This window comes from Muscardinus avellanarius (assembly GCF_963383645.1).
Source record: "Muscardinus avellanarius genome assembly, chromosome: 2".
NCBI lineage: Eukaryota > Metazoa > Chordata > Mammalia > Rodentia > Gliridae > Muscardinus > Muscardinus avellanarius.
Genome location: NC_137787.1, coordinates 76,313,827 through 76,341,708, shown reverse-complemented (window position 1 = coordinate 76,341,708; position 27,882 = coordinate 76,313,827). Strand labels below are relative to the sequence as shown.

Below are 27,882 nucleotides of genomic sequence, written 5' to 3'. Positions count from 1 at the left end.
CGTTTGGGATTGTCTAGCTAGTAACAGTTATGCTCATGAAAAAGTGTAGTCTTCATTGTTAAGTTTTTCTGGGATCTGAATTCTATCTTTCCAGATGACAGGTATTTAACCCACTCTAAGTGCAACTGTCTTGGTTTGGATACACAGACTTGGATCACATATTTTTAGTTAACCTTAGAATTTTATTTCTATCAACATAAATTTTCACTATGGGAGCTAATTTCACAAACTTCTTTTGCTGTATTGGTTACAATTATGCTGGTATCTTTTTAAAAGAGACCAAGAACATCATTAGTGTCAGTTTAATTTTTTATATTCTCTTTTATGTTGCATTATATCTACATTGTTAGAATAGTAAACACAGCATTTTGTCACTTTTATTTGTTTTTTACCATAGGCAACTCAGTTATCCCAGTTTAATATCAAGTGTTCTATAAGTGACAGATGTAATTTCCTTAAACACTTAATAGTCAGAGAAAATGAGAATTCTGAGTGGGTCTATAAGGGTTGTTATTTAATACAAGGTTTCAAACTTCTACACAAGTTCATCCCAGAGTAGTAAAAGAGACTGAGCTGGAGTTTCACCCCTTGCCATATACCAGCATTGTGTATGCTCCAGCTCACAGCCTGCATTAATGGCACCATGGCTACTGCTGCTCTCAGCTTAATTGAGGTCACATGTCACCAGGAAAAGAAAAAACGGTACGCCCTCCATTCAATACTAAGTTTGCTGTTTTCGTTACCTTTTAAAGGTACTCTAAGGGTTTTTAAACTTTCAACAGAATGAAGAAAACTCTAAAATGATTTTCATCCAGACAGAACTATCTGACTCTGACCAAGCTATTGAATCCACAAGAGGTGGACCAGACAGTTCTAGTAAATAAATATTTAAGAAGCTCCTGAATTATTTAAATAGACATTCCCTACACTTTCATTTCCAGTAAGAAAACAGATTAAGTAAACTTAAATATTTCTTGCCACATTATACCTCAAAATGGTGAATAAAAGAAGGTCTTTTTAAGTGAATAGTTGACTTGCATTGAAAATGGTGCATACCTGTAATCCCAGTACTTGGGAGGCTGACAGAAGGAATTGAGGATGGATGCCAGACTTAGCAAGACCCTGTTTTAAAATAAAAAAGATCTTGGGGGTGTAGTTCGGAGGGCAAAAGCCACTGGGTTCAACCCCCTAGTACCAAGAGGGGGAAAAATAAAGTGTATGTGTTCACTGCCTGACCTCTGAACTGATACTGTCTCTGTTGTCCAAGGAAAAAAATAAGCTCAAGCGCACTCCCGCTGTCCTAGAAAAGAGACCAAGCCACCTCCACTGTGGAGTTAGATGCCTTCTGCCCCACCAGAAGTCCACAGGTGTCCTTGGGATCCTGATGAGGAGCCTAAAGAGCCTCAGAATATGAAGTTGATAGAATATGTCTAGTATTCAATATGGAGAAAATACTGCATCATTAGACTGACACACGATGCTATTATCTATGTTTATCCTGTACAACAACTCTGAGATGCAAAGATTACCATTATTCTTTCTTTATGGTTGAGGGAACTCAAGTGTGGCCTGAATAACGGTCCAAAGTCACACAGAGATGGGGAGGCAGAGATGGCCTTTAAACCCAAGGAGCATGGCTTTCGTGTCTGTGCTAAGTGGGATTTCCAGAAATTACAGTAACTGAAATTTTGAGAAAATCTCAATGGGCTAGTTAAATAACATATAGACAATTAGGAGGACAATCTGAGAAAATTACGTAGAAAGGCTTAAAGAAGAAAGTATATATAATAAAAATGGCAAAAAATTTTCAAGAATTGATAAAAGACATAAATTCTATGTAAATATTCTGAGGCAAAACATATGAATTAAACTGTCACAAGAGATCCTAAGTGCCCCAGACAGAATGAAAGTGCTAGGGAAGAAGCAAATGGTCATTCAAGGCAGTAGGTTTCTATGTCCTGAATTATGTCTGAGCATAGCTTTTTATAAACATCATTTTCAATGAATTAACATTCAAAACAGAGCTGAACAAATAGAAAAACACAACATCAAAGGCATGCCCGACGGTGCAAAGTTACTGTTAGTCCTCACTCCTGTGACATTCAGCTTTACTAGAATCCTAGTCAAAGACCTCAGATCTTTTGTAACTAGCAAATCTAAAGGAAAGTCTGACTTTTAAAAGGTGAACATACTTAAAACAACTTATAAGCTAAGACTTTAGGGATGCCTACCAATATTGAGAATTCCAGCAGCCAGGTGTGGTGGTGCATGCCTCTAATCTCAGTAAGTAGAAGGTCGCGATGGGAGGGTTGTAGGTTTGAGGCCAGCCTCAGCAACACCCTATTTCAAGATTTAAAAAAATAAGGGATGGGGGTATAGTTTCGAGGTAGACTGCCCCTGGGTTCAATTCCCAGTACAAAAAAATTACCAATAGAAATACTTATACAAGCATGCCTCTATATACTGTATGACTGACAATGTTTTCTGCAGAATCATTTATTGAAAGTTAACAAAAAATGAAGATGTCTATCAACTGAGTAAGAGTTAATTTAGACCAGATATATACCATGAAATTCTATGCTTATATCAAAACATCACATAATACCTCAAAAATAGAAAATTTTGGGTTTTGGTGTTTTGGTACTGGAGGTTGAACCCAAGGGAATTCTATCTGAGCTATTCTCCCAGCCCTGTTTTATTTTTTATGTTAAAACAAGGTCTTGCTAAGTTGCTGAGGGCCCACTAAGTTGCTGAGGCTGGTATTGAACCTGCAATCCTCCTGGCTAAGCTTCCCAAGTACTTGGAACTACAGACATGTACCACCATTCAGTATATTTAAAACTACTTCATTTTTAACTGTATATAGTTTTTTTTTTCCTTTTTCTGGTGGTACTGGGGTTCCTGGAAACCCTTCTACCTCTGGGCTACACTCCCAGACCTATTTTTATTTTTATTTGGAAACAGGGTCTCTTAAAACCAGCGAGGCTGGCTTCTAACCTGCATGATCCTCCTGTCTCTGCCTCCCAATAGAGGGGATTATAAGCGTGTGCCACCACACTGGGCTAGTGGTTTGTTATTTTAACTAACAAGGAATGCTCTCTGATATACTGAGGAAATAAAAGCAAAAATTTAAGAGCATGTATCATACTTCATTGTTACAGAACATAAATGTATAGAAAAAATATCTGGATAGTACACAAAAGCTGTACAGGTAGCTATACCAGAGTATAGAAAGTCTCTAGGTTTTTATCTATTGCTTGGCTATTTTCTTTTAACCAAGCACATGCTATTTATAAAAGAATGAATTACAGTATCAAAATGTCATAGAAAAATTTTTGAGGCTATTAGTTCAATATATGTATGGTAGAAGCCTTCCTAAACACTAGGGTGGGGTAGGGGAACAGAGTAGAAATTTGAAAAAAAAAATCTCACACTGATAGCAATTAGCCCAAGTCTCTCCATAGTCACAATATGAAGACACTGGTTCAGATGAATGGATTACAAAACTGTGGTATATACATGTATGGAATTTTACTCAGCCATAAAGAACAAAATTCTGTTACTTGCAGGAAAACAGCTCTAACTTGAGAATAGGATGCTAAGCGAGATTAGCCAGTCTCAGAAAGTGAAAAAGCTGTGTGTTCTCTCATATGTGAAGCGAAAGAGAAACTGGGAAACGAGAGACCTCTGAGCAAGACTCCAATGGCAGATGGAGGGACTTGAGCAGAGTGAAGAGGGACAGGGAAGTAATGCAGAGAACAGTGTAAACAGTGCTTTCAGAAACTCTGAGAACCCAACACAAAATTGGGCAAAGATATAAAGCACACAAAGAAACACACACACACACACACACACACACACACACACACACACACACACACGCTCAGCACCATCAGTTATCAGTGAAATGTGAATGAAAAACACAAAGAAATACCACTTCAAGCCTATTAGAATGGCAAAAAGACTAGCAACCCAGGTATTGGTAAGGATGTAGCAAAATCAGAATTCTTGATAGGAACTTAAAATGTACATCTACTTTAAGAACCATTTTAGCAGTCCTGTTAACACTCATTTGTTATACAACCCCATAATTCCACTCCTAAATATTTCACCATAAGAAATGAGACATGTCGATACGAAGATCTGTACATGAATGTTATGGCAGCTTCAGGCGTAATAGCCACAAGGTGGAAAAAGACCTAAAAGTCTATTAACAGGTTTGTGGATAAATTATTATGGTATATCTAATTCAGTGGAATGCTACTCAGCAATAAAAAAAGATACTTAGATCAATAAACCTAAACAAGGTAAATCCATCTAACAAACATTCTGCTGTTGAACATAGGAAGCCAGAGACAAAAAGTTCAAGCTGGTTGATAGCATTTATACTAAATTCTAGAAAAAAAGAGTAGTCTGAAGGTAGTGAGTTATCACAATTGATTGCTCACAGCCAGTTACGGATCGAACTCCTTCTTCTACTCTTCCCTTCCTTTCCACTATTACATTTTAGTCTTAAATTTTTTTCCAGAAAGGAAAAATATAGTCTATAGTGCCAAAAAGCAGTTTAACAGTTAACAAAGGCCAGAATAGAGCCTAATTAGTTACAAAGGGCAAAAGAGAACTTTCTGGAGTGATATTTGTATATTAATTTGATGATGGATGGATATTTAAGGACTGATCAAATTGTACACTTTTAAAATGGAAGGATTCGCCATGCATGGTGGCATGTGCTTATGATCCCAGTACTTGGGAGGCTGAGACAGGAGGATTGCAGGTTCAAGGACAGTCTCAGCAAGTAATAAGACTCTCATCAACCTACTGAGATCCTATTTCAAGAAACAAAAAGAATAAAATAGGGCTGGGAGTAGCCCAGAGACAGAATGCTCCTGGGTTCAATCCCTTACCACAAAGTAATAATAATAATAATAATAATAATAATAATAATAATAATGATATGGAAGGATTTGTGTCTAAACTATATGTCAGTATATTTTAACAAAAAATTTAATTATAGAACTGCACATCCAATACAGTAGTAGACAGATATGCTACTGGAATTCAATCAGAATTCAACATTCAAGTCCTTAGTCACATCTTAAGTGCTCAAGACCCACATGGACAGTGGTTACTTTATTGGACAGCATTGCCAGAGGATTTGAATTACACTACAAGCTTTAAACCTATGATGTTAGCCTAAATATATATATTGATATATCAATGTTGCAAAAATTACTTTTCAACTAAAGAGGAGAGACTTTAAGAGTCCCCTGAAATTTAACAATACTAACCATGAACATATAGACAAGGAACATATCAAACTTCCCCAAAAATCCTTTCTTCATCTTTGATCCCACACAATAAGACTAGACCCCAAACCTCAAAACGAATCAAACCACCTACAAACTTTACGATAGTTTTGTCTCTGGGTAAAATGAGAAATGTAAATTGAAAGCATATATTACTTAGAAATTAAAAACATGGAAAAATCTTTGCAATGATTATTTGCTCTTTGGTCAGGACCACACCTCCTTTTCTGGGAAAGGTCCCTTCTCCAGTTATCTTTCTATGATGTTGCCTTGCTTATATATAGCCCTGCTCTTCACAGCTGGACAAATCAGTCCTCTCCATCACTTCTGGAAATAGACTACCACTGAGGGTAGGAACCTGGCTCAAATTAGGTTCCTGAGTCCTTTGTTTGAGATTTTATGTCTGACTGTCATAACCTCAAGGGAGTAAAAACTGTAAAATATAAAATTTGGGACTGTTGGTAGTTATATGGAAAAGGGCACATTAAGCATCACAGAAATTGAGTATTTAAAAAGCTATAAATATATATGTCATAATAGCCACAAAGTGGAAAAGTTCATTAATATGAATGTAGCTTCCTATCTATGAAGCTCTCTCTACATATGACATAATCCGTGACTACAATCAAGTTCTCTGGTGCCAGTTTTTCCTCAGACTTACGTTTAATCATTTGCCATGTCTACTTAAGCTAACTTGAGTTTCAATTGCAAATTAGTGTCCTGATATAACATACCATGCCCAAAATATATAGCCATATCACAATTACAGGAAATTTCATATCCTCAAATAAAAATAGCTGACACTTACTGAGAGCTCATTATATACAGATACCATTCTAAATACCTAACATATATATTAACTCATTTGAAAAGGTTGCCCAGAGAGCCTAGGTAGCCTCCCACATATGAGCAGTAAACAGATTCGGGGGTCTGGCTTTGGAGTGCATGAACTCGATGACTGGTTTCCATAAGTGTATGTCTTATGAAAGAGGAAAAACTAAAAGCAAAAACTAAAAGCAAAAACTAAAAGGAACCAATTTTGAACTAAATGCTTATGAATAAGAAGTCACATAAAATTATAAATGATTAGAATATAAAAGATGTAATTTAGTATTACACAATGAAATACAAACTGAGGTTGCTTTTTATGTATGATATTGAAAAAGATGAAACATTGATAATATCCAATGCAGGCAAGGAAGGGGGAAATGTAAAATATTTATTACCTCCTAGAAATATATATAATACAGTTTCACATAACTACTAAACTAGCAAAAATAAGCTATGAAATCCAATGATCACAAGACTAGAAGAACAATGACACCTAAATATATTGATAGCCCTCTAAACAAGTTTCTTTTTTCCTAGAAAACAATCTAATAATAAAATTCATAAAAAACTTTTTCATACTTATAATACATTCTATGATTGGCTAATTCTGTTTTGGAATACTAAAGTAATGATAACAGCCGGGCGTGGTGGCACACGCTTGTAATTCCTGCGCTTGGGAGGCAGAGGCAGGAGGATCGAGGCCAGCCGCGCTGGTTTAAGAGACCCTGTTTCAAAAATACAGAAAAAAGGTCTGGGAGTGTAGCCCAGAGGTAGAAGGGCTTCCAGGAACCCCAGTACCACCAAAAAAAAACCAAAAATAAATAAATAAATAAATAAATAAATAAATAAATAAATAAAGTAATGATAACAGAAAGAAACATGTATAAGATATAAACAACCATGGTATTTATAGTAAACTGGTAGAAGAGTCAAACTACATGTAGCAGAGGCATTTGAAGTGAAAATTATGTAGACTAAGTCAGCATTTAGAAATGTGTACAGTAAGCTTTAGATCCCACCACCAAAGCACAAGAAAACGTGAATTCACTTATTACAACCATGTATAGTATATATGTCTAATTGATGATTAGAAATTTATGTTGACTATTATGACCTCATACTCTTTAGGCAAACTATGGAAGCTGGCGGCTTTTGTGTGTGGTGAAAGGAATCAAATCTAGGGCCTGATGTGTGAGCATCTATCACTGAGCTACATCCCCAATGACTCTGTACTCTTTAAATTCTTATTTCTGCCAGGCATGGTGGTGCATACCTGTAATTCTAGTACTTAGGAGGCTGAGACAGGAGGACTGCAAATTTGAGGTCAGCCTCAGCAATGTAGCAAGACTCAGCAACCTAGTGAAACCTGTTTCAAAACAAAAAAAAAGAAAGAAAGAAATGGAGGTGTAGCTCAGAAGTAGAATGCCCCTGGAGTCAATCCTCAGTAAAACACACACACACAAACACACACACACACACACACACACACACACACGTGTCTTATTTCTAGACAGTCATTTTGAATTCATAATAGACAAAATAAATATAAGAGAGCTCAACAGTCTATCCTGAAAAATAATATTTTATCTTTATAATCTGGTAACTAAATATACGTTTCATAAATGTAAGTAAAACATCAAAACAGTTCTTTTGTCTGTATTCAATTTTATTTATTGTGAAATATACTATGTTTGGCTGTATAGCTCAGGACTAATGAGTTTTTAGAAAGAAAAGACTACTTATGAGAAACAAAACAGGAATTTGGAAAATCCTCCCATTAAGCAAACCTGTGATCCAGCTATGTTATTTGTATTTTAGAATAACGTGACCTGTACCTTAATTCACACATACCTGATGCGATGACAGGGTCCTTCATGAGTTCTCTGGTTATCGGACATATAAATTCATCGGGAATCCCAGAAGAAAGGGACTTCGCCGTGGTCCTGAGCTCTTCAATTTTCCTCAGCACTTTACTACGCAGCCCTACAGAGTCTAAAGTAAGGTGCTCCGTGAGGCCGGAGGGCTGCTGGCCATTTTATGAAAACACTTAGCAAACAGAAATTTTACCAACGATAACCAAAACTCTTCTGACTCACTGTCTTACCAAATGGAAATGTGATTGTTTAAAGTCCTTTTTGAGCCTTTCAATACAAACTGCTATATAGTTAAAAATATGTCAGCAAGTAGTAGCTTGCTTTAAACAACCTCAGAAAATTTAAGAATTTCAGGTTGCCAAAAATATATGCCACCAAACCAAAAAAGGGTCATTATTATTGGTTAGTTTGCTTATGGGTTAGGAATACAGCTATATGGAAGAATGCATGCTTAGTACGTGCAAGGTCCTGAGCTCAATCTTTTATTTATACAACAAAAAAAGTCTAAACATCTTTTTCTTTTTTTTTTTTTTTTTTTGCAGTACTAGGGATGGAACCCAGGGGCATTCTACCTCCAAGCTACGCCCCCAGCCCTATTCTTTTTAATTCTTTATTTGAAACAGGATCTGATTTGCAAAGTACCTAAGTAGCTGAGGCTGTCCAGGAACTATGACCCTCCCTTTTCAGCCTCCTGAATGCTGGGATTACAAGCATGCACCACCACGCCCAGCTCTAAACATCTTTTTAAAGAGGTTAGAGTTAATTTTAAACAATGAAACGGGATATATTTACTGTTTCTTATATGAAACATAATCACAAATAAAATCCAGCTGTTCATCCACAACAGCATGTACAAGTTTCATCATTAATTTTTTTTTTTTTTGGTGGTACTGGGGTTCCTGGACGCCCTTCTACCTCCAGGCTACACTCCCAGACCTATTTTATACTTTTTTAGTTTTTGGAAACAGGGTCTCTTAAGCCAGCACGGCTGGCTTCGAACCTGCGCGATCCTCCTGTCTCTGCCTCCCAAGCACAGGGATTACAAGCGTGCGCCACCACACCCGGCTCATCATTAATTTTAATTCAGGACGTCTAGTATAATTCATTTTTAGTGTTATTAGCTTAGTGTTATTAGCTGCTTATACTTTTACAACTAGTTGACAGTTCTATTGTAGGTTGAGGTGTTTGGGGTGGGTGGGTAGAAAAAAATTTTATTTCAGAATGTCTCACAGTTCCCATAAAAGTTAAAAGTCTCCTTATAAGATGGGGAAGGGTTTCATGAACTCAGGGTTCCTTAGCTATGACACAAACACAAATCACCCCCATCAGATGTTAGGGGAAAAGGAATCAATCAGAAAACAAAGCCCATGCTTGCTATGCCATGAATAACTATTTAAATTTATTTGGGCTAATTGCTCATATTTATGTAAATGTGGCAAGTCAATCTAGGAGCTTCCTGCTGCCTAGGGACTTCTTTCCTATGTAACCTTCTCAAACCAAGTTAAAGATTGCTAAAACATTTGTTAAGAAGTACCATAAAAGCTATGTATGGTAGTACATGAGACTCTATCTCAAAATAAAATGTCTTAGCCGGGCATGGAGGCACATGCTTGTAATCACAGCATTCGAGAGGCTGAGACCAGAGGACTGCAGTCTGCAGACAGCCTCTGCTACTTAGACTCTGTGCAACTCAGTGAGATCCTGTTTCAAAATAAAGAATAAAAACAGGGCTGGGGATGTAGCTCGGAGGTAGAATGGCCCCTGGGTTCCATCCCTGGTACCACAAAATAAATAAAATGTTTTAAAAGCTAACTCTTTTTAATAAGTCAAGAGAAAATATATGTATAAATCTTGAAGTTTATACTTCACATATAAACTGTGGCCACGGAACTGGCCACAGTTCCGTGGCCAGTCTCAGCAATTCAGGGAGACCCTCCCCAACTTAGCCTGTTTCCAAATAAAATAGCTGGGCAGAGGGTGCAGCTCAGAGGTAGACTGCCCGAGGGTTCAATCCTCAGTACCATACACACACAAAAGAAAACACATATCTGGCTAGGTGTGGGAGCACATACTGATATCCCAGTATTTAAGAGGCTGAGACAGGAGGATCACAGGTTTGAGATCAGCCTCAGCAACTTAAGACCCTCAGAAATCTAGTAAGACCATTTCAAAATAGAAATTAAAAAAGGCTGGGGATGTAGCTCCAGGTAGAACACCCCCGGTTCAATCCCTAATACACACACACACACACACACACACACACACACACACACACACACTCATTCATTTTCCTCTCCCCCCCCCTCTCTCCCAGGGTCTAAAAAGAAAGGGGAATTAGGAAGTGGGTACTAATAAGTATGGAATTTCTTTCTGAGATGATAAAAAAAAGTTCTAAAATTAAGTAGTGGTAATGGTGGTAAAACTGTGAATATAACCGGGCGTGGTGGCGCACGCTTGTAATCCCCGCACTTGGGATGCAGAGACAGGAGGATCTTTGAACACAGGTTCAAAGCCAGCCGCGCTGGCTTAAGAGACCCTGTTTCCAAAAATAAAATAGGTCTGGGAGTGTAGCCCGGAGATAGACGGGCTTCCAGGAACCCCAGTACCACAAAAAAAAAAAAAAAAAAAAAAAACTGTGAATATAGACCAAAAAAATCACTATTGTATGACTTTTATGGCATATTAGGATGATGAATATAACTAAAATCAGCTTAAGAATTATTAGAAGTCATTTTTAATACTACTTATTTTTAGCTGGATATGGTGGCACACACTTGTAATCCCAGTAGTTGGGAGGCTAAGACAGGAGGATCTCAGGTTCATGGTGGGCTTCAGCTAAGGCCCTCTGCAACTTAGTGAGACTCTTTCAAAATAAAGAATAAAAAATAGGGCTAGAAGTGTAGCTCGGAGGTAGAGTGCCTCGGGGTTCAATCCCCAATTCTATTAAAAAATAAAAGACTACTTGTTTTTCATTAATCTTACCAATTTTCAAATCATCAGCCAGGCTTTCTTTTGTAAGATTCAACAGTTCTTTTCCATCAATATTATTCATTTTGAAAACATCAACGAGGTCTCTTAAACCTTGTGCACAAAGCCACAAAGCCACGCTGAGACTTCCTCTTCTGACCAATCTTCAGGAAACTGCTTCAGTTGATCTTCCATGCTTCCTACTTAAACACACACACACACAAACACAAAAAAGGCAGTGAATTAATAAAGGATTTCTTTTATAAGCACTCACTATGAATTACAAAGTAAACGAAACTTTCTTAAATCTGTTTTGCTACTTTAACTTCCTTTTAAGAATTTCAGAGCCGGGCGTGGTGGCGCACGCTTGTAATCCCAGCATTGGGGAGGCTGAGACCTGGAGGATCGCGGTTGCGGACAGCCTCAGGCCCTCTGCAACTCAGTGAGACCCGGTTTCAAAATAAAGAATAAAAAATAGGGCAGGGGGTGTAGCTCGGAGGTTAAATGCCCCTGGGTTCCATCCCCAGACCCGCAAAAAAAAAAAAAATTTTTTCAGAAAATGAAATATCACTATATATGACATTTTTTTGTGTGTGTGGGTGTGGTATGGGAGATTGAACCCAGGGGCATTCTATTTCTAAGTTACACCCACAGCCTTATTTTATTTTTATTTTGAAACAGGGCCTCACTAGGTTGATAAACAATCTCACTATTTGCTGAGGCTATTCTCGAACTTGTGATCCTCCTGTTCCAGCCTCCCGAGTTACTGAAATTATAGGCATGCACCACACTCAACTTTGTAATATTATTTAACACTACATTAAATACTACTCTTCTGGAACTTCTTTTACACTGTAGAAAAAACAATTTTCCTTAATTATGTAAAACTCCTATCAGCAAAGGCATTCAAAATATTTGCTCTATCATCTGTGTGTCAGCACCCTATTTGGTTAATTCTGATAGTGACAAAAATGAAATTCCTAAGTTACGTGCCAGTATTGCTTCGTGAGGCCAAAATAAAGCCAACAAACTACAGCTATAATTTCTATTCTGTCCTCAGGCCTTATTTATCTGAAAATTAGTATGGAGTATAAATAAGCAACTTACAAAACCATAGAGGTATGATATGAATGTGCATTCAAAAGTATTTACCAAGTTTTAAAGTAGACCAAAACTCTAATTTTGAATTTTCTAACTTTATTTATTCCTTCTTTCTTTTTTTTTTTTTTTTTTTTTTTTTTGCGCAGTACTAGGGACGGAACCCAGGAGCATTCTACCTCTGAGCTACACCCCCAGCCCTATTTTTTTTTAATTCTTTATTTTGAAACAGGATCTCACTAAGTTGCAGAGGGCCTCACTAAGTAGCTGAGGCTGGCCATGAACTGCGATCCTCCTGTCTCAGCCTTCCAAGTAATGGGAGGGCATGCACCACCATGCCCAGCTAAAAATAAGCAGTCTTAAAAATGACTTTTCCAGGCATGGTGGCGCACACTCATAATCCCTGCGCTTGGGAGGCGGAGACAGGAGGATCGATCGCACAGGTTCGAAGCCATCCCCGCTGCGCTGGCTTAAGAGACCCTGTTTCCAAAAATACAGTAGGTCTGGGAATGTAGCCCAGAGGTAAAAGGGCTTCCAGGAACCCCAGTACCACCAAAAAAGTGGTACTGGGGATAGAACCCTTCTACCTCCGGGCTACACTTCCAGACACCTATTTTTTTTTATATTTAATTAGGAAATGGTCTCTTAAGCCACCGAGGCTGGCTGCGAACCTTCATGATCCTCCTGTCTCCGCTTCCCAAGCATAGGGATTACAAGTGTGCGCCACCACGCCTGGAAAAGTCATTTTTAAGACTGCTTATTTTTAGCTGGGCATGGTAGCTACACCCGGCTATCACTCTTTTTTTTTTTTTTTTTAAGCTCCTATTTTTTATTTTGAAGCAGGGCTTCACTAAGTTGTTGAGGCTGGCCTAAAACATGAGATCTCATCTCAGCCTCCAAGTACTGGGATTATAAGCATGTGCCAGCATACCCAGCTTCAGGAGTGGTTTGAATGTGGCTTAAAATTATTTTAAAAGAATATCAAACTTGGATGTATATTGAGAAAGGCATTATGAATAACTTGTCAAGAGATATACTAAATGTCAGCACTCTATGGTAGAGCTGCCTAGCACGCACTAATTTGAATTCCCAGCAACACCAGAGAGGGAGGAAGGGAGGGAGGAAGAGAGCAACAGGGAGAAAGAAAGAATAGACTTACTATATTTCTGATGGCGGTGGTGAGTGAGGGTGAACTGGGTTGAAGATGAAGAACTTACTAACCTTGGCAATGTGTTTCCAGGTCAAAATGCCAGATGTTCACTGTTTTGTCCATTGAACCAGTAGCGAGTAAGAGAGTATTAGGTGCAAAGGCACAAGTTGTGACATACCTAGTCAATAAACACAACTATTACATATTTTCTAACTTTTAAATTATATTAATACAAAGTAAGATTAAGTTCAGACCTGGTATGATGAGTCAATGTGTGAAGTACATTCAGAGTATTCTAAAAACAAAAAAACAAAAACATAGCTTTACATTTACTCAGACAAGAATAAGTTACTGATAAAGATGCACCTGATGTAAGTGGCTTACTGTATTACAGTATCAGTAACAACATTAGTTGAAACTTCACTCAACGATAACAGAGAATGGCATATACAACTAACAGTATTATCAAGTATTGCCACACACAGTAGCAGTTTCCTATAATCCCAGCTACTCAAGAGGCTAAGGCAGGATGATCACAAGTCTGGGTCGGGCAACTAAGTGAGACCCTGTTTCAAAATAAAGTTTTGATAAAGGTGTAGGGAGTTGAGCACAGTATCACACACATATAACTCCAGTACTTAGAAGACTGAGACAGGAAGATTGGCCAACAGTAGCAACTTAGAGAGGCCCTCCACATCTTAGTGGAATAAGTATAAAATAAAATAGAGCTCAGGGTATAGTTCAGAGGTAGAATGCCCCTGGGGGATTCAATCTCCAGTATGTATGTATGTATTTCCATGCATATATGTTAATCACACACACACACACACACACACACACACACACACACACAGGCACACAGGTTTGGGATGTGGCTCTGTAGAATAGGGCTTGCCTCACAGGCATCAAGCCCTAGACTCAATCTCTAGTACCACAGACACATACAAAACGTATTATTTCACTCTTTCTCAAATCATCAGTACGGCGGTCTACTGATTACACTCGTAGAAGATTTTAGCACAGACTCATGGCACTTGCTAATTTGTTTAAACTAATTATAACCAAACTTTTATTATATGAAATAAATTTGTATTTCTGCTATGGCATTTGACTTGTATACACTGCAGGAACAGTGAATAGAAATTAGTCACTTATATTTGAGTATAGTTAGGTGGCCAACCAACACATAGGTGTATTTAACTGGACTTACACATATTTTACAGGGGAAATTTAATGTTATGACTTTTTGTAAATATAAAAACCTCATAAAAATATCATAAGGTAGTTGGGGAATGGTCAGTGGTAGAGCATTTGCCTAGCATGTGTGAGGCCCTGCACTGCAATGAACAAATGAATAAATGAAAGGTGATGAGAAATATTACAGACCTACTTCTTCTACCTTGAGTATTTCGTCCCATTTCCTGCCAGAACTTTTAGTGACTTGAACTGTGTGTGGAGGACTCATTCGTATTACTGGCTGGACACTCTATACTTTGATGATTTACATCTCCATTGATCTGCTGGCATGGCTACTGCTTGAACTCTTAGCATTATAATGCTCCAATCAACACAATTTTACTTTGAAAGGATATTATCTGTGTTATATATAAAATACTCATTTTGCTTCATACTCTACCTACATAGCTCTGTGGGTAGATCTGTAACAGTCTTCATTAAGCTGGTGTCTAAATCTACCCCAGGACTCTTAAGGATAATAATAGGTCTCTTTCAGCTATACTTTCCAAAGTCTCTGGGGTAAACATGCATTTGTTGTTGTTATTATGGAAGCGTAGTCTAAAAGTTCAATAACTGGCTGAAAATGATATTTTTGGATATTGGTACTCATTAAACTGTATTTTCTATATTTTAAAATCTGTCCATCTTAAAATCATTATTAAAAATATTTAAAGGCTTGTTCCAGAACCAATACCTTACTTACTTAACTAAGCATTTATGGAAGTGTATACATTATATCCTTGGGCATACTAAATAGGAAAATATATATTTTCTCTATCATGACAAACTAAGCTTGAACTATATAATAAACATAATTTAGACAGGCCAAAAACACATGATTTTTAAATACTTACAGTATCATATATTATGAGAGACTTATCCACTGATCTTTAAAAGAAAAATTATAGATTAAAAATAGTTCTATAAAAAACAAAGTACAGTTACATAATTAGTATTTCTAAATCAATGCAGCAACTTTTTAAGAAAAGGCTAAAATGCCAACATACAGACATTTAGAATAGTCTCTTTTGGAGAAGGGATATATGTTTTCTCTAATATGCCCAAATTAGGGAGTATTAGGAAAACCAGAGGGACTCCAGATAATAGAGGGGAAACCTCAGCAAAGCTAGAATAAAAGGATAGGAGAGGAAGAAGGCTGAGGTTGATTAATGGAGGAGCTACAACCGAATATGTGTAAAAGTATGAATGTAGCATGGTCAACCTGGACACTCACTGTTGGGAGGGAAAAGGGAGAGGGTAACAAGCACAGTCGGAATGTATGACATTTTTAATATGCTCCACATAAAAATAAAATATAAAAAAGAAAAAAGAATATTCTCTTTTGTTCATATATGTGAACATTTACTAAACTACATGCCAAATATAAAATCTAACAGAATATTATGAATTTTGTTAAAATAAGAGCATATCCTATTTACACTTCGCATATCTAAACAGAACAAGCATCTGTGATAATATAGACACAATTCCATATCAAGTTAGTAACTGGAAGGGGAAAAATCATTACGAGGAAAAGTTATTACCTGTTTATTAGGTTGTTTCAGATAGCACTGTTCTTTACTATTGATATGGTATGCCTTAATTAGTAGTCAATATACATATTTGATTATGATCTACTTTTGAAAATCATAATTCTAAACTTGATGTCAACTATATTTTTTAATGGTTTAAAATTAAAAGCAGCCAGGTGTGGTGGCTCATGCTTGTAATCCCAGCTCTTGGGAGGCTGAGACAGGAGGATCACACAGGTTTGAAGCCAGCCTCCGCTACTCAGTGAGGCGCTCAGCAATTTAGTGAGACCCTGTTTCCAAATAAAATATAGGGCTGGGGGTATAGCCCAAAGGTAGACAATCCCCTGGGTTCCTCCCCCAGTACCACCAAAAAAAAAAAAAAATTTAAAAGCAATTACCCAGAGTTATTCTTACATGGAAAAAAGAAAATACAAAGAAAAATACAATACTGTGACATAGTACAAAATTTAAAACAACATATAAAATGCTTCTATCTATCTAGTTGTTATTATGTCATTATGATATACATTTCAAAGTGAGAAAATATGTCAGCAGGACAAGAATTTTTTAATTGTAAGCATTAATATTTGTACTCATTACTACTTGATTATAGTGTGACAAGAGTAGTAATACCTATTAGAAAACTTAAAATTTGAAGCTGGGCATGGTGGTACATGCCTGCAATCCCAGTACTTGGGAGGCTGAAAACAGGAAGATCACAGATTCAAAGCCAGTCTCAGCAACTTAATGAGGCACTTAGCAACTTAGCAAGACTTTGTTTCAAAATAAAAAATTAGCCGGGCATGGTGGCTCACGCTTATAATCCCCGCACTTGGGAGGCAGAGACAGGAGGATCCCGCAGGTTCGAAGCCAGCCGCGCGCGCTGGCTTAGGAGACCCTGTTTCCAAATAAAAATGTAAAAATAGTCTGGAACTGTAGCCCGGAGATAGAAGGGCTTCCAGGAACCCCAGTACCACCAAAAATAAACAATTAATTAATTTAAAAGGTATGGGGTCATAGATAGAATGCCTCTAGGTTCAATCCCCAGACAGCCTCAGCTTTACTTAGTGAGGCCCTTTGAACTCAGTGAGACCTTGTTTCAAAATAAAGAATAAAAAATAAGGCTGGGGGTGTGGCTCAGAGGTAGAATGCCCCTGGGTTCTATCCCCAGTACCACAATAAATAAATAAATAAATAAATAAATAAATAAATAAATAAATAAATGCTGTTTATTAAAACCACTCCTTAAGATGGGAGTGATAGCACACAACTGTAATCCCCATACTTGGGAGGTTGAGACAAAAGGATCATAGGTTGGAAAACAGCCTCAGCAACACAGTGAGACTCTCAGTAAGAGATTCTCAGTAATCTAGTGAGAGCCTGTTTCAAAACAAAACCATAAAAAAGGGCTGGGGTGTAGCACACAGGTAAAATGCTTCTGGTTTCAGTATCCAGTAAAGCAACAACAACAAATTAAAATAAAATCACTCCTGATTTATAACAGTAAAACTCTATGACCTACTTTCAAAATAACTAAAATGTCAGTAAGTATTGTTTGGGGGAGGGGAAACATAGTTCCCATCTCTTCTGGAATATGGTTCTTGGCCTCTTTCCAGATGGCTGGAGTTTGGAGGAAGATGCTGGGCCACACTGCTGGCTCCTGGATTTTCGCTCTCTGATATCCCCTTGCAGAAGTAAACACGGCCAGAGCAAATGAGCGACGTAGCCGCAGACCAGAAGTCATGCTTTCTAGTCTATCTGTCCTGTGTTTTTCAAGGAAAATAAGAGGGTGGGTTTTGTCCATTCCCCCACTGCACCCATGAGAGCAAGCACTCTTCCACTGAGCTCCATCTCTAGACCTTATTTATTTTTGAGAGACAAACTTGCCCTTCTCCTTCTGCCTTAGTCTCCCAAGGGCCTGGGAAAAGTGTACTATTTATTAAACTCTTAAAACTAACAATTGTGGCCATGTTAAAAATTGGTTTCTAAGGAATCCTAACTATTGAGACTTAAGAGCAGCATCTGTTTGAATTATAAAGACTGACACCTGTAATCAAGGCATACAGAAGATTACAGGTTCAAGGCTAGCACAGTTTCAAAATAAAAAACAAAAGGGCTGGGGTAGATCAAAGGCAGACTATCCCTGGGTTCAATTTCCCAGTACCACAAAAAAAAAAAAAAAAAAGTGACACCCCCTGCTTGTTTAGAAGCTTGTGCTATAATGCTCCTGATTTGGCTAGACCACGAGGAGTGGGCTAGGACAAAAGACAAGTTCTGCTAAGATGCTAGGTTACCAGAGGAAGGATATAAAGAAAGATGAAGGGGAAACTTCTTCCATATTTTGCAACATGGCATATGATGCTATTGTAGCTCTAGGGCTAATGGAATATGTGAAGCTGGGCGTGTAGCCGGAGGTAGAAGGGTTTCCAGGAACCCCAGTACCACCAAAAATAAATAAATAAATAAATAAATAAATAAATAAATAAATAAATAAATAAATAAAATTAAAGGTCAAAGAAGATGAATTATGCTTTCTGATGATGAGCAATATTGATCTTTTGGGATGAAGGAGCGACACTTAAAATTGTGGCAACATAATTATTTGTCTAATGGTTTGGCAAGAATTGGAGCATATGGCGAAAAGAAACATCAAGTTTAGTCTAATGTATTGAGTAGAGGTTAGAAGCCTAAGTAACTGCTGTTACTTAAACCAAAGTTGTTGTGACAACCCACAAATGTGATTTGGAATACCATGACGACCAGACAGAAAAGTTTTAGAAAATCTAATGGCAAGAAAAAGGAAATAGATAAAAGTATTCAAAAGGAGAAGAGTAGCTGGGCGGAGTGGTGCAAGCCTATAATCCCCGTGCTTGGAAGACTGACACAGGAGAATTGCAGGTTCAAGGTCAGCCTCAACAACTTAGCAAAGCTCTCTACAACTCAGGGAAACCCTGTTTCAAAATAAAAACTAAAAAGAGGGCTGGGGGACGGGGATAGCTTGGAGGTAGAATGCCTCTCAGTTTGATCCTCAGTACAACAAAACAAAGAAAGATAGTACTAGGACAAATGGGTTAGCCATGTGGGAAGAAATGAAAGTGGCTCCCTATTGCACCTCATACACACCTCATACACCTAAATCAATTTTGTGAAAGGCAAGATGAAAAGGTTTTAGAAGGTAATATAAGAAAATATCTTCATGACCTCAGAACATAAAGAAAGTGGCACACTAAAATTAAGAACTTTGAGGAGGCAAATCTACAAATGGAGGAAAAAACAGCTACAATGTATAACCACAGGAATAAATATGTATACACACATAGAACAACAAATCAGGACTAAAAAGATAATCTAGAAGAAAGATGGGCCTGACACATTAATAAGCAATTCACAAAAAGAAAAATCCATATGGTCAGTAAATATTCAAACAAGTTCCAACATTATTGTTTTGGAGAAATACAAACTAAAACCACGGTAAGGTAATATACCCATTGGAATGGCTAAAACTTAATAGACTCACAATATCAAGTATCTATTAGGATATAAAACAATTCTGCTAGAGGAATATTAATTGTTCAACCACTTAAAATCAGTGTTATCTGCTAACGTTGGAAGTACAAATAGTCAATGATCCAACAATTCCATTCAAATCTACTTATTCTATAGAAAAAAATGAACATGGGGCCCAGGAGACACTGACTTAGTGTTAAAATGATTCCAAAGTGGAAATGAACCAGAAAATCATCAACATTATAGTGCATTATACTGCAGTGGATCTATGCAATGGAATATTACATACCAACAAAAATCAATGAACCACAGTTGAATAATATGAACAGATGTAGCCGGGCGTGGAGGCCCACACTTGTAATCCCCGTATTTGGGAGGCTGAGACCGGAGGATCGCAGTTCACAGACAGCCTCCGCAACTTAGTGAGACCATTTCAAAATAAAGAATTAAAAAAACAGGACAGGGGGTGTAGCTCGGAGGTCAAATGCCCCTCAGTTTCATCCCCAAACCCGCCCCCCCAAAAAAATATATGTGTGTGTGTGTGTGTGTGTGTGTGTGTGTGTGTGAATGAATAGATGTCATACATACACATAATGCTGAATAAAGGAAGCCAGACACAAAATAATTCACATCAGTTTAAAGGAAAAAGTGGTGTGCATATGAGCTGAGGTACTGCCACCAGACAGGAGCTAGAGGGGAGAGGGCCTGTGGGGCACAGCCAGCAATGCTGCAGTTCCTGACCTGAGTCATGGCTACACAGTGTGCATCACAGTAATTTATCAAGCTGTTCTTGTATGTGTTATGTACTTTTCTGTCTGCCTGTTCTATTCCATATCAAAATGGTTGAAGAAAATTAAATAGCTTACCCTGAGACTAGCATCTGCCCATCATGGGAAAAAGCACATGTCAGAACAGGAGCACAGTGCCCACTCAGTGTACTCTTATGCTTCAACTCAAAGCCTGTAATTAACAAGAAGAGGAAATTAGAAAGCTAAACATGCTTAGATTTTTTTTTTTTTCTTTTGGTAGTGCTGAGGATTGAACTGGGGCATTCTACCTTTGAGTAATTCCCAGACCTTTTCTTTTTTGTTGTTGTTGTTTTTGTTTTTTTGAAAGAGAACATCACTACATTGCTGAGATTCTTGTTACTTTGCTAACGTTGGTCTTGGGCCTGAGATCCTCCAGTCTCAGCCTCCCAAGTATAGAGATAATAGGCGTGTACCATCATGCCCAATTTAGAATTTATTTTTAAGCCGACACTATTTTGCTTATTTATTCAAGTTTTTTTTTTTTTTTTCTGTACTGGAGATTGAACCCAGGGGCATTCTACCTTCAAGCTATGACCCTATCCCTTTCTATTTTTAGTGTGAAGAACACGCTTCTGGACTGAAAGGGTCACCTGAGCGAACAGGACAACACATGGGGAAAAGGGTCAAATGCTACTGGAAAACATAACTACAACAAATAGGTGGTGTACATAAGGGTCCAGACACTGGAAAAACCGCCAAAAGAGATGAGAACAAACCAAGTACAAAATGCTGCCTCTGATGAGGAGGATGTGTGCGGCAGAGGTGAGGTCAGAACCAGGAGGGAGTGAGCTTCTGCTGTTAAACCATATACATGACCAAATGTATTATTTGATTAAAGTTTCTTAAAACATACTTTTATAATTACTTTCAGATAGCCAGAGAACCTTAAGTAAAAGGATTAAACAGAAATCTTATCCAGGTCACATATAATTTTAGAGAAGTTCTAGATGCAAACATACCTAAGACATGGGTAAAAGACACAAACCAAATTTTGACTTGGCAATCCTGACCACATGATGCCAATCGAAAAAACTGAAGTCCTTGTTCTCCACCTGAAAACAGTAAATTTGTTAAAATTAAATACAAAAAGACTGACAAAACATTTAAACCAAAAAATTCAGTTTCTGTTAATGCTATTCATTTAAACATATTAACAAACAAAATGCTAACTTATATTATCTAATAAAATATCAGTTAAAGAATTTCTCTTAAACAAAGTACTACATAGGATTATAACCTTAGACTTGAAATTGCTATCATAAAATACCTTTAAGGTTATAAGCCTAGGCTGCAATGGACAATATGGAGCCTTTAAAGCAAGGTATCTTCAGCTGGGCACGGGGGTAGGGAGGTATTCCTATAATCCCAGCTACTCAGGAGGTTAAAGCAAGATGATCGAAAGACCAGTCTCAGCAATCTAGTAAAATTCTATCTCAAAATAAAAAATGTGCGGGTAGATCACCCTGAATTCAATCCCCAGTAGTATACATAAAAAAGTAGGGCATCATCATTGTGAACTCCCTGCCTCAGCCTCCACAGTAGCTGGGATTAGGGCGTATGCCACTGTGCCTGCTAATATATCAATTCCGTAAAGGCTTGTTCTATAGTTTACATGGAATGATAGTAGGAACTTGTTTTTCATTTATTTAACAAGAGCAAGGCTAGAATTACATAAATAAAAAATATCAAATCATCAAATTTAGGCAATTAAACTTAGAATCTCAAAAAGTCACTAGTTTATGCCTTCTTAGAGAATTTTAACATATTATATGGAGCTAGATTAAGTCTCTAAACACTTCTGGGTAATAAAAATATTGAAAATAACCAACTCTGTCCTATGTGAGTTCCACAACATCACAGATACAGTTTCATCAAAAGTAGTTTGGGCCTCGTATCAGGTAAAACATAAGTAAGAAACCTGATAGCGATCTTAATTTTTATAAGTATTCATTTTATAAGAATACGGTGATTGGATTTATAAGCATGTATATGTAAATTATTCCTACAGATTCTGTCTCACTGAAATTATATACACTTTAATAATTTAACAAATTTACTTCTGTTTCATTGAAAGTTTTTCGAACTCTAAAACTTCCATGTTTCAACAGCATTTTGGTTTTTGCAGCACAGATTCAAAGTATAACCTTTCCCAGAGAGACCTTGAAAAAGTAATCAAATTCCGATATTCTCTAAGTCTTAAGGCAAAACATTAAATTCAAATGGCTGAGTGTAAAGTACTTAAGTATTAGTCTTGTTTAGAGTATGTATTTTTTCATTGTTTCTTGACTAAGTAGATCCTGTATAGTTAATTCTCCAGTTGTTTCTAATGAGAATCTGCCTAGAACAATTGCAAATTATGGAACTTAAAATGGGCCTATGCTCAATATCTAAATGTAATATTTAGTTGGGTGTCGTGGCACATGCCTATAATCCCAGTACTTGGGATGTTAAAACAGGAGAATTATAGGTTCGAGTCCAGCCTCAGCAAATTGTGAGGCCCTTCACAACTTAGTGAGACCCTGTGTAAAAATAAAGAATAAGCCGGGCGTGGTGGCGCACGCTTGTAATCCCCGCGCTTGGGAGGCAGAGACAGGAGGATCGCGCAGGTTCGAAGCCAGCCGTGCGCGCTGGCTTAGGAGACCTTGTTTCAAAAAAAAAAAAAAAAAAAAAAAAGTAAAAATAGGTCTGGGAGTGTAGCCCGGAGGTACAAGGGCTTCCAGGAACAAAAAAAAAAAAAAAAGAAAAGAATAAAATAGGTCTGGGGATATAGCTCAGAGGTAGAATGCCCTTGGATTCCATCCCCAGTACCACCAAAAATTAAGTCATATATGCTTTATCTTTGAAGTTAGTACTATAGTTCCCATAAGTTCCCATAATAATCTCTTTTAAAGCATATTTTCTCAAAATTTTTAAATTAAGTTAGTATCCATTTCAATAGCACTTTTTTGTGTGTGTGGTACAAGAGATTGAACCCAAGGGTATTCCACCTCTGAGATACACCCAGAGCCCTACTTTTAAATTTGTTTTTGAAATAGGGTCTTAGCTGATGAAAGTCTCACTCCTTGCTGAATCTGTCCAGGAACCTTCAATCTTCTTGCCTCAGCCTCCCAACTAATGACTGGATCACAAGTTTCTGCCACTACACTTGGCTTTCAATAGCACTTCTAAAAAAGGACACAGATTAAAATGATACTGAAAGAGATGTATATTCTGAAATATGCTCTAAAGACCGGGTAAGGCAGGGCAGCCTCAGCTACTTAGTGAGGCCCTCTGCAATTTAGTAACTGTTTCAAAATAAAAGAGCAGAGGCTAAGGGTACAGCTCAGAGGTAGAATACTTCTGAGTTCAATCCCCAGTACTACAAAAAAGAGGGGGAGGGAGGGGGAATTGCTGGATGTGTAGCTCAGTGTTAGAAAGCTGCTCGCAATTCCCAGTACCATAAATACAAATATAAATGTATATATGTATGTATTTATGGTAGGGGTATAGATATTATTTATTTCAGGTTTAATGAATGTTTCCTGACCCCATAAACTGCTGGCATTTTTACTCTATTAACTAATACAACAATAGTATTTTACTGAAAATCTATTTCCAGATCATTCTGAACAACAAAAAAATCTAAATTTCTCTGCTTATATAAAAGTCATTAAAGATTCAGTGTCTACCTGTAAGATATGTAGAAGGTACCAAAAAAATTAAAGAAATGGTTCTTATTTGCTATAAGCCATTCTGATTTTAGGGTGTTTTGTTTTGTTACTAGGGATAGAACCCAGGGGTCTTCCACCTCTGAGCTACACCTCAGCCCTATTTTACTTTTTATTTGGAAACAGGTTCTAAGTTGCTGAGACTCTCACTAAGTATCCGACGCTGGACTCGAACCTGCGATCCTCCTGTCTCAGCCTCTCAAATACTAAGATTATAGGTGTGCGCCACCTCGTCCAGCTTGCTATAAGTTATTCTTAGAATAAAAGAACATACAAAACTATATTAATGGCTAAACTGCTTAGTTAAATCCTCTAAGTTGCCATACTCAAGGAATCTGAATCTACTGTGCCAAGTTGAACCATCCTTATATTTTCAAAAATAGGTGATTTTCTCATATTTCTTCATGATTTCATTCTGATCTAAATAAGAGAAAAAAATGGATCCTTAAAAGGAACTGAAAGCCCCACTTCATTAATGATGAAATGCAAATGAATGAAAGGACAAAAAGTCTTACACAAATCACAAACAGTAACTTCTAGTGCTTAAAAGAGCAAAATAACTAACCAGAAACTGGCTGTGAAGAAAAATCGCAGCAGGTAATTCCAAGATCATGTGCTTTTTCACTATGCAGACACCTCATTTTATCATCCCACACTGTTAAATCGCCGCATGAGGAGCCAGTGACAAAGAGGTTTCCATTAGGAGAAAATGCACAGGCCGCCAAAGAGCCATCCTTAACACTACCGCATCTGAAAGGAAAGCAAGAGGAAGGGTTTCGTTTTAGAGTATGTTTCACTTTACATTATAACCTTTCATCAGCGGCTTAATATAGTAAAAAGAAGATAAATGACGACCACAGAACTAAAGAGAAAGAGCAATTGATACCTACGGAAAATAAATCTGTACCCTGGGTGAGCAGCACATGTCTGGGATCCCAAAGAGTTGGGGAGGCTGGGGCAGAAAGATTACAAGTTCAAGATTAGCCTGGACAACTCAGCAAGACTAGTCCTAAAATAAAAAGGCCTGGAGGTATAGCTCAGTGGTAGAGCACCCCTGAGCTCAATCCCCAGGACCAAACAAAATAAACAAAGAACCCAAGTTACTGGAGTTATGTACTAATTAAATACATTAGGAAAGTAATGTCATAGAGACAAAAGTCATCATCTAATAAATGGGGGTAAAAAAAAAAAAAGATTCCTGTAATCTGTAATCCCAGTATTTGGGAGGCAGAGACAGAAGGATCACAGATTCACTGTCAGCCTCAGCTACTTAGTGAGACCGTCCACAATTTACCGAGACAACTATTTCAAAATAAAGAATAAAAGCTGGGCATGGTGGCCCACGCTTGTAATCCCAGTAACTGGGAGGCTGAAACAGGAGGATTACAGGTTCACAGCCAGCCTCGGCTACTTAATGAGGCCCTCTGCAACTTAGTGAGACCCTGTTTCAAAATAAAGGATAAAAAAAAATGGGCTGGGGGTATAGCTTGGAGGTATAATGCCCCTGGTTTCAATCCCCAGCATAAAAAAAAAAAAAGAAAAGAAATCCTTAGCTGACAGCTGGATTCTGTTTATACAAAATAAAGACTCTTTATTTTAGCCAGGTGCCTGTATCCCAGTACTTAAGATGCTAAGACAGGAGGATCACCAAGTTCCAGCCCCAAATGCCAGCAAATCATTGACACGGGTCTCACAATAAAAAAAAATAGAGCTGGGCGTATAGCTTCGAGGTAGACTGTCCCTGGGTTCAATCCCCAGTATCACATACACATACACCACACACGAGAAAGAAAGAAAGAAAGAAAGAAAGAAAGAAAGAAAGAAAGAAAGAAAGAAAGAAAGAAAGAGAAACTTTATTCTTTCCATGCTTTGTCATTAAGCTAAGTGTTTATTAACACCACTTAAAACACATCACCTTCTTCAACCTTAAGGCCTAAGCTTAACTGAGCAACAGTTGTTGACGAGCTGGCATTTGTGTTATAAATGACAGGGGAAAGGATGAGGGGTAGGAACATTAGGCTATTTTTTTTCCATTTATTTTTCTTTCTTTTGTGGTCCTGGGAATTTAACCCAGAGACATTCTACCTCTGAACTACACCCTCAGACTGATTGTATTTATTTGGAAACAAGTCTCACTAGGCTGCTGAGAACCTCACTAAATTGCTGAAGCTGTCTTTGAACCTACAATCCTTCTGTCTCAGCTTCCCAAGTATAGTATTACAAGCATGTGCAACCATGCCCAGCTATTAGAGTTAGCACTGAAAAGTTTATGATCTTGTTTTATTTTGTGTGTGTTTGGTACTGGAGGTGAAACCCAGGGTCTTTTTATCTCCAGGCTATACTCCCAGACCTATTTTATACTTTATCTGGAAACAGGGTCTCACTAAGTTGCTGAGAGCCTCACTAAGTAGCTGAGGCTGGCTTTGAACCTGTGCGATCCTCCTGTCTCAGCCTCCCAAGCACTGGGATTACAAGTATGTAACACCACGCCTGGCTTCAAAAGTTTGTGTGTTTAATGTAAATTTTTATATAAATTTACCACACTAAAAATAAATAAAAATTTGTGGCTTTAATTTTGGTATGCTGCAAAGTAAATATCACCATTGTAAATTAATATTTTTTCCCCAAAAGAGCTTTTCAGGTTGTCCCCCTCCCAAATAATCAATAACCCAACACCACCACACCAGTCATAAAGTTCTTTCTTCTGGGCTCAGCTGTTCCACCCAGCAAGAATCCTCACCAGGAAAACAAATCCTCTTTGGTGGTTGGACTTACCCATCATTACTCTATTATTTAGAACACCTGAGCCATGAATGACACAATCAACCTTGACAAAAATCAAGCCTTATTCCAAAGGTTGCTTTACCTTTTACCATAAAAATCCACAAAATCTAACAAAATTAACCTTTATTTTTAAAGAAGACTAAAAACTTAAAACACTCAAAGCAAGAAAATCTACTAAAAGAATAAACACATCTGGTCTTTTGACCTTCAGAAGATAGGTTAAAATAGTTTTCCTTGTGCTGTTTGAAAACTGCCAGCTTCCTGAGGTCACCAAAACATCATGATTCCTGCTTCCCTTTTTTTTTTAATATCTTGCTAATAAAATTGAAAACAAAAAAGATTTAAGTATTCATACCTATATAACTTGTATGATTGTGCATTCCACAAAACAACAGTTCCATCAGCTGCCCCAGATGCCAAACAAGTGGAGTCTGGGGAAAAACGGCAAACTCTCACGGGGCTACCGCCAGGCTGCTCCATCACGGCCAAAGTGTGCCCATTTTGAGTACTCCAGAGAACAGTGGTGCCATCTGTTGAACACGATGCCAGAATATGTCCCGAAGGAGAGAAACAGCAGCAGTGGACCGCGTAAGTGTGGTACTTCAATGGGGAGTGTGGTAGTTCAGTAAAGTCAGTTAAGGAGTAGAGGCGAATTGTTTTGTCCAAGGAGCAAGTAGCCAAAAGGGACGAGGAGAATGCACAGCAGTTGACATCGTCACTATGATCTGCTAAGGTGTGAATTAATTTCACCATGTTCTTTATTTGAGGTAAAATATCGCCTGCAGTTTTTAAACAGGTAAAAGTTATGTCATCCTAGGTTTCATACAGATGCAAATCAAATCCATATAAAACAGGGCAGTCAAAATCAATTTAAGAATTTTTCTCAATGAGAACTTCTATATTAATATTTTAAAAGACAATCTATTACATGAGATAAAGATAATTCTTATCTGTAAGACATTTACAAGACTGTAATATCTGATGATGATCACAGCTATACCAATAAAGCTCCACAACTCATCACAAAGTACCTTGACAAATAGCTTCAAAGTGATTTGATGTTGAACTTTGCAGATCTCAG

The 27,882-nt window shown here is 37.6% G+C and overlaps 1 protein-coding gene across 1 annotated transcript in view; it reads right to left on the bottom strand.

The window, feature by feature from the left end:
* Positions 1–27,554, bottom strand: part of WDSUB1 (WD repeat, sterile alpha motif and U-box domain containing 1) — a gene marked incomplete at both ends in the record, with an annotated part of 32,585 nt that extends 5,031 nt beyond the window's left edge. The window contains 10 exon segments of the mRNA XM_080688806.1: positions 7,989–8,129; positions 10,994–11,120; positions 11,123–11,181; positions 13,298–13,404; positions 13,481–13,521; positions 15,317–15,350; positions 20,368–20,461; positions 21,270–21,362; positions 24,583–24,767; positions 27,157–27,554. Coding sequence (XP_080544932.1) covers positions 7,989–8,129; positions 10,994–11,120; positions 11,123–11,181; positions 13,298–13,404; positions 13,481–13,521; positions 15,317–15,350; positions 20,368–20,461; positions 21,270–21,362; positions 24,583–24,767; positions 27,157–27,554 — 1,279 coding nt within the window.
* Between the last annotated feature and the right edge of the window lie 328 nt (positions 27,555–27,882).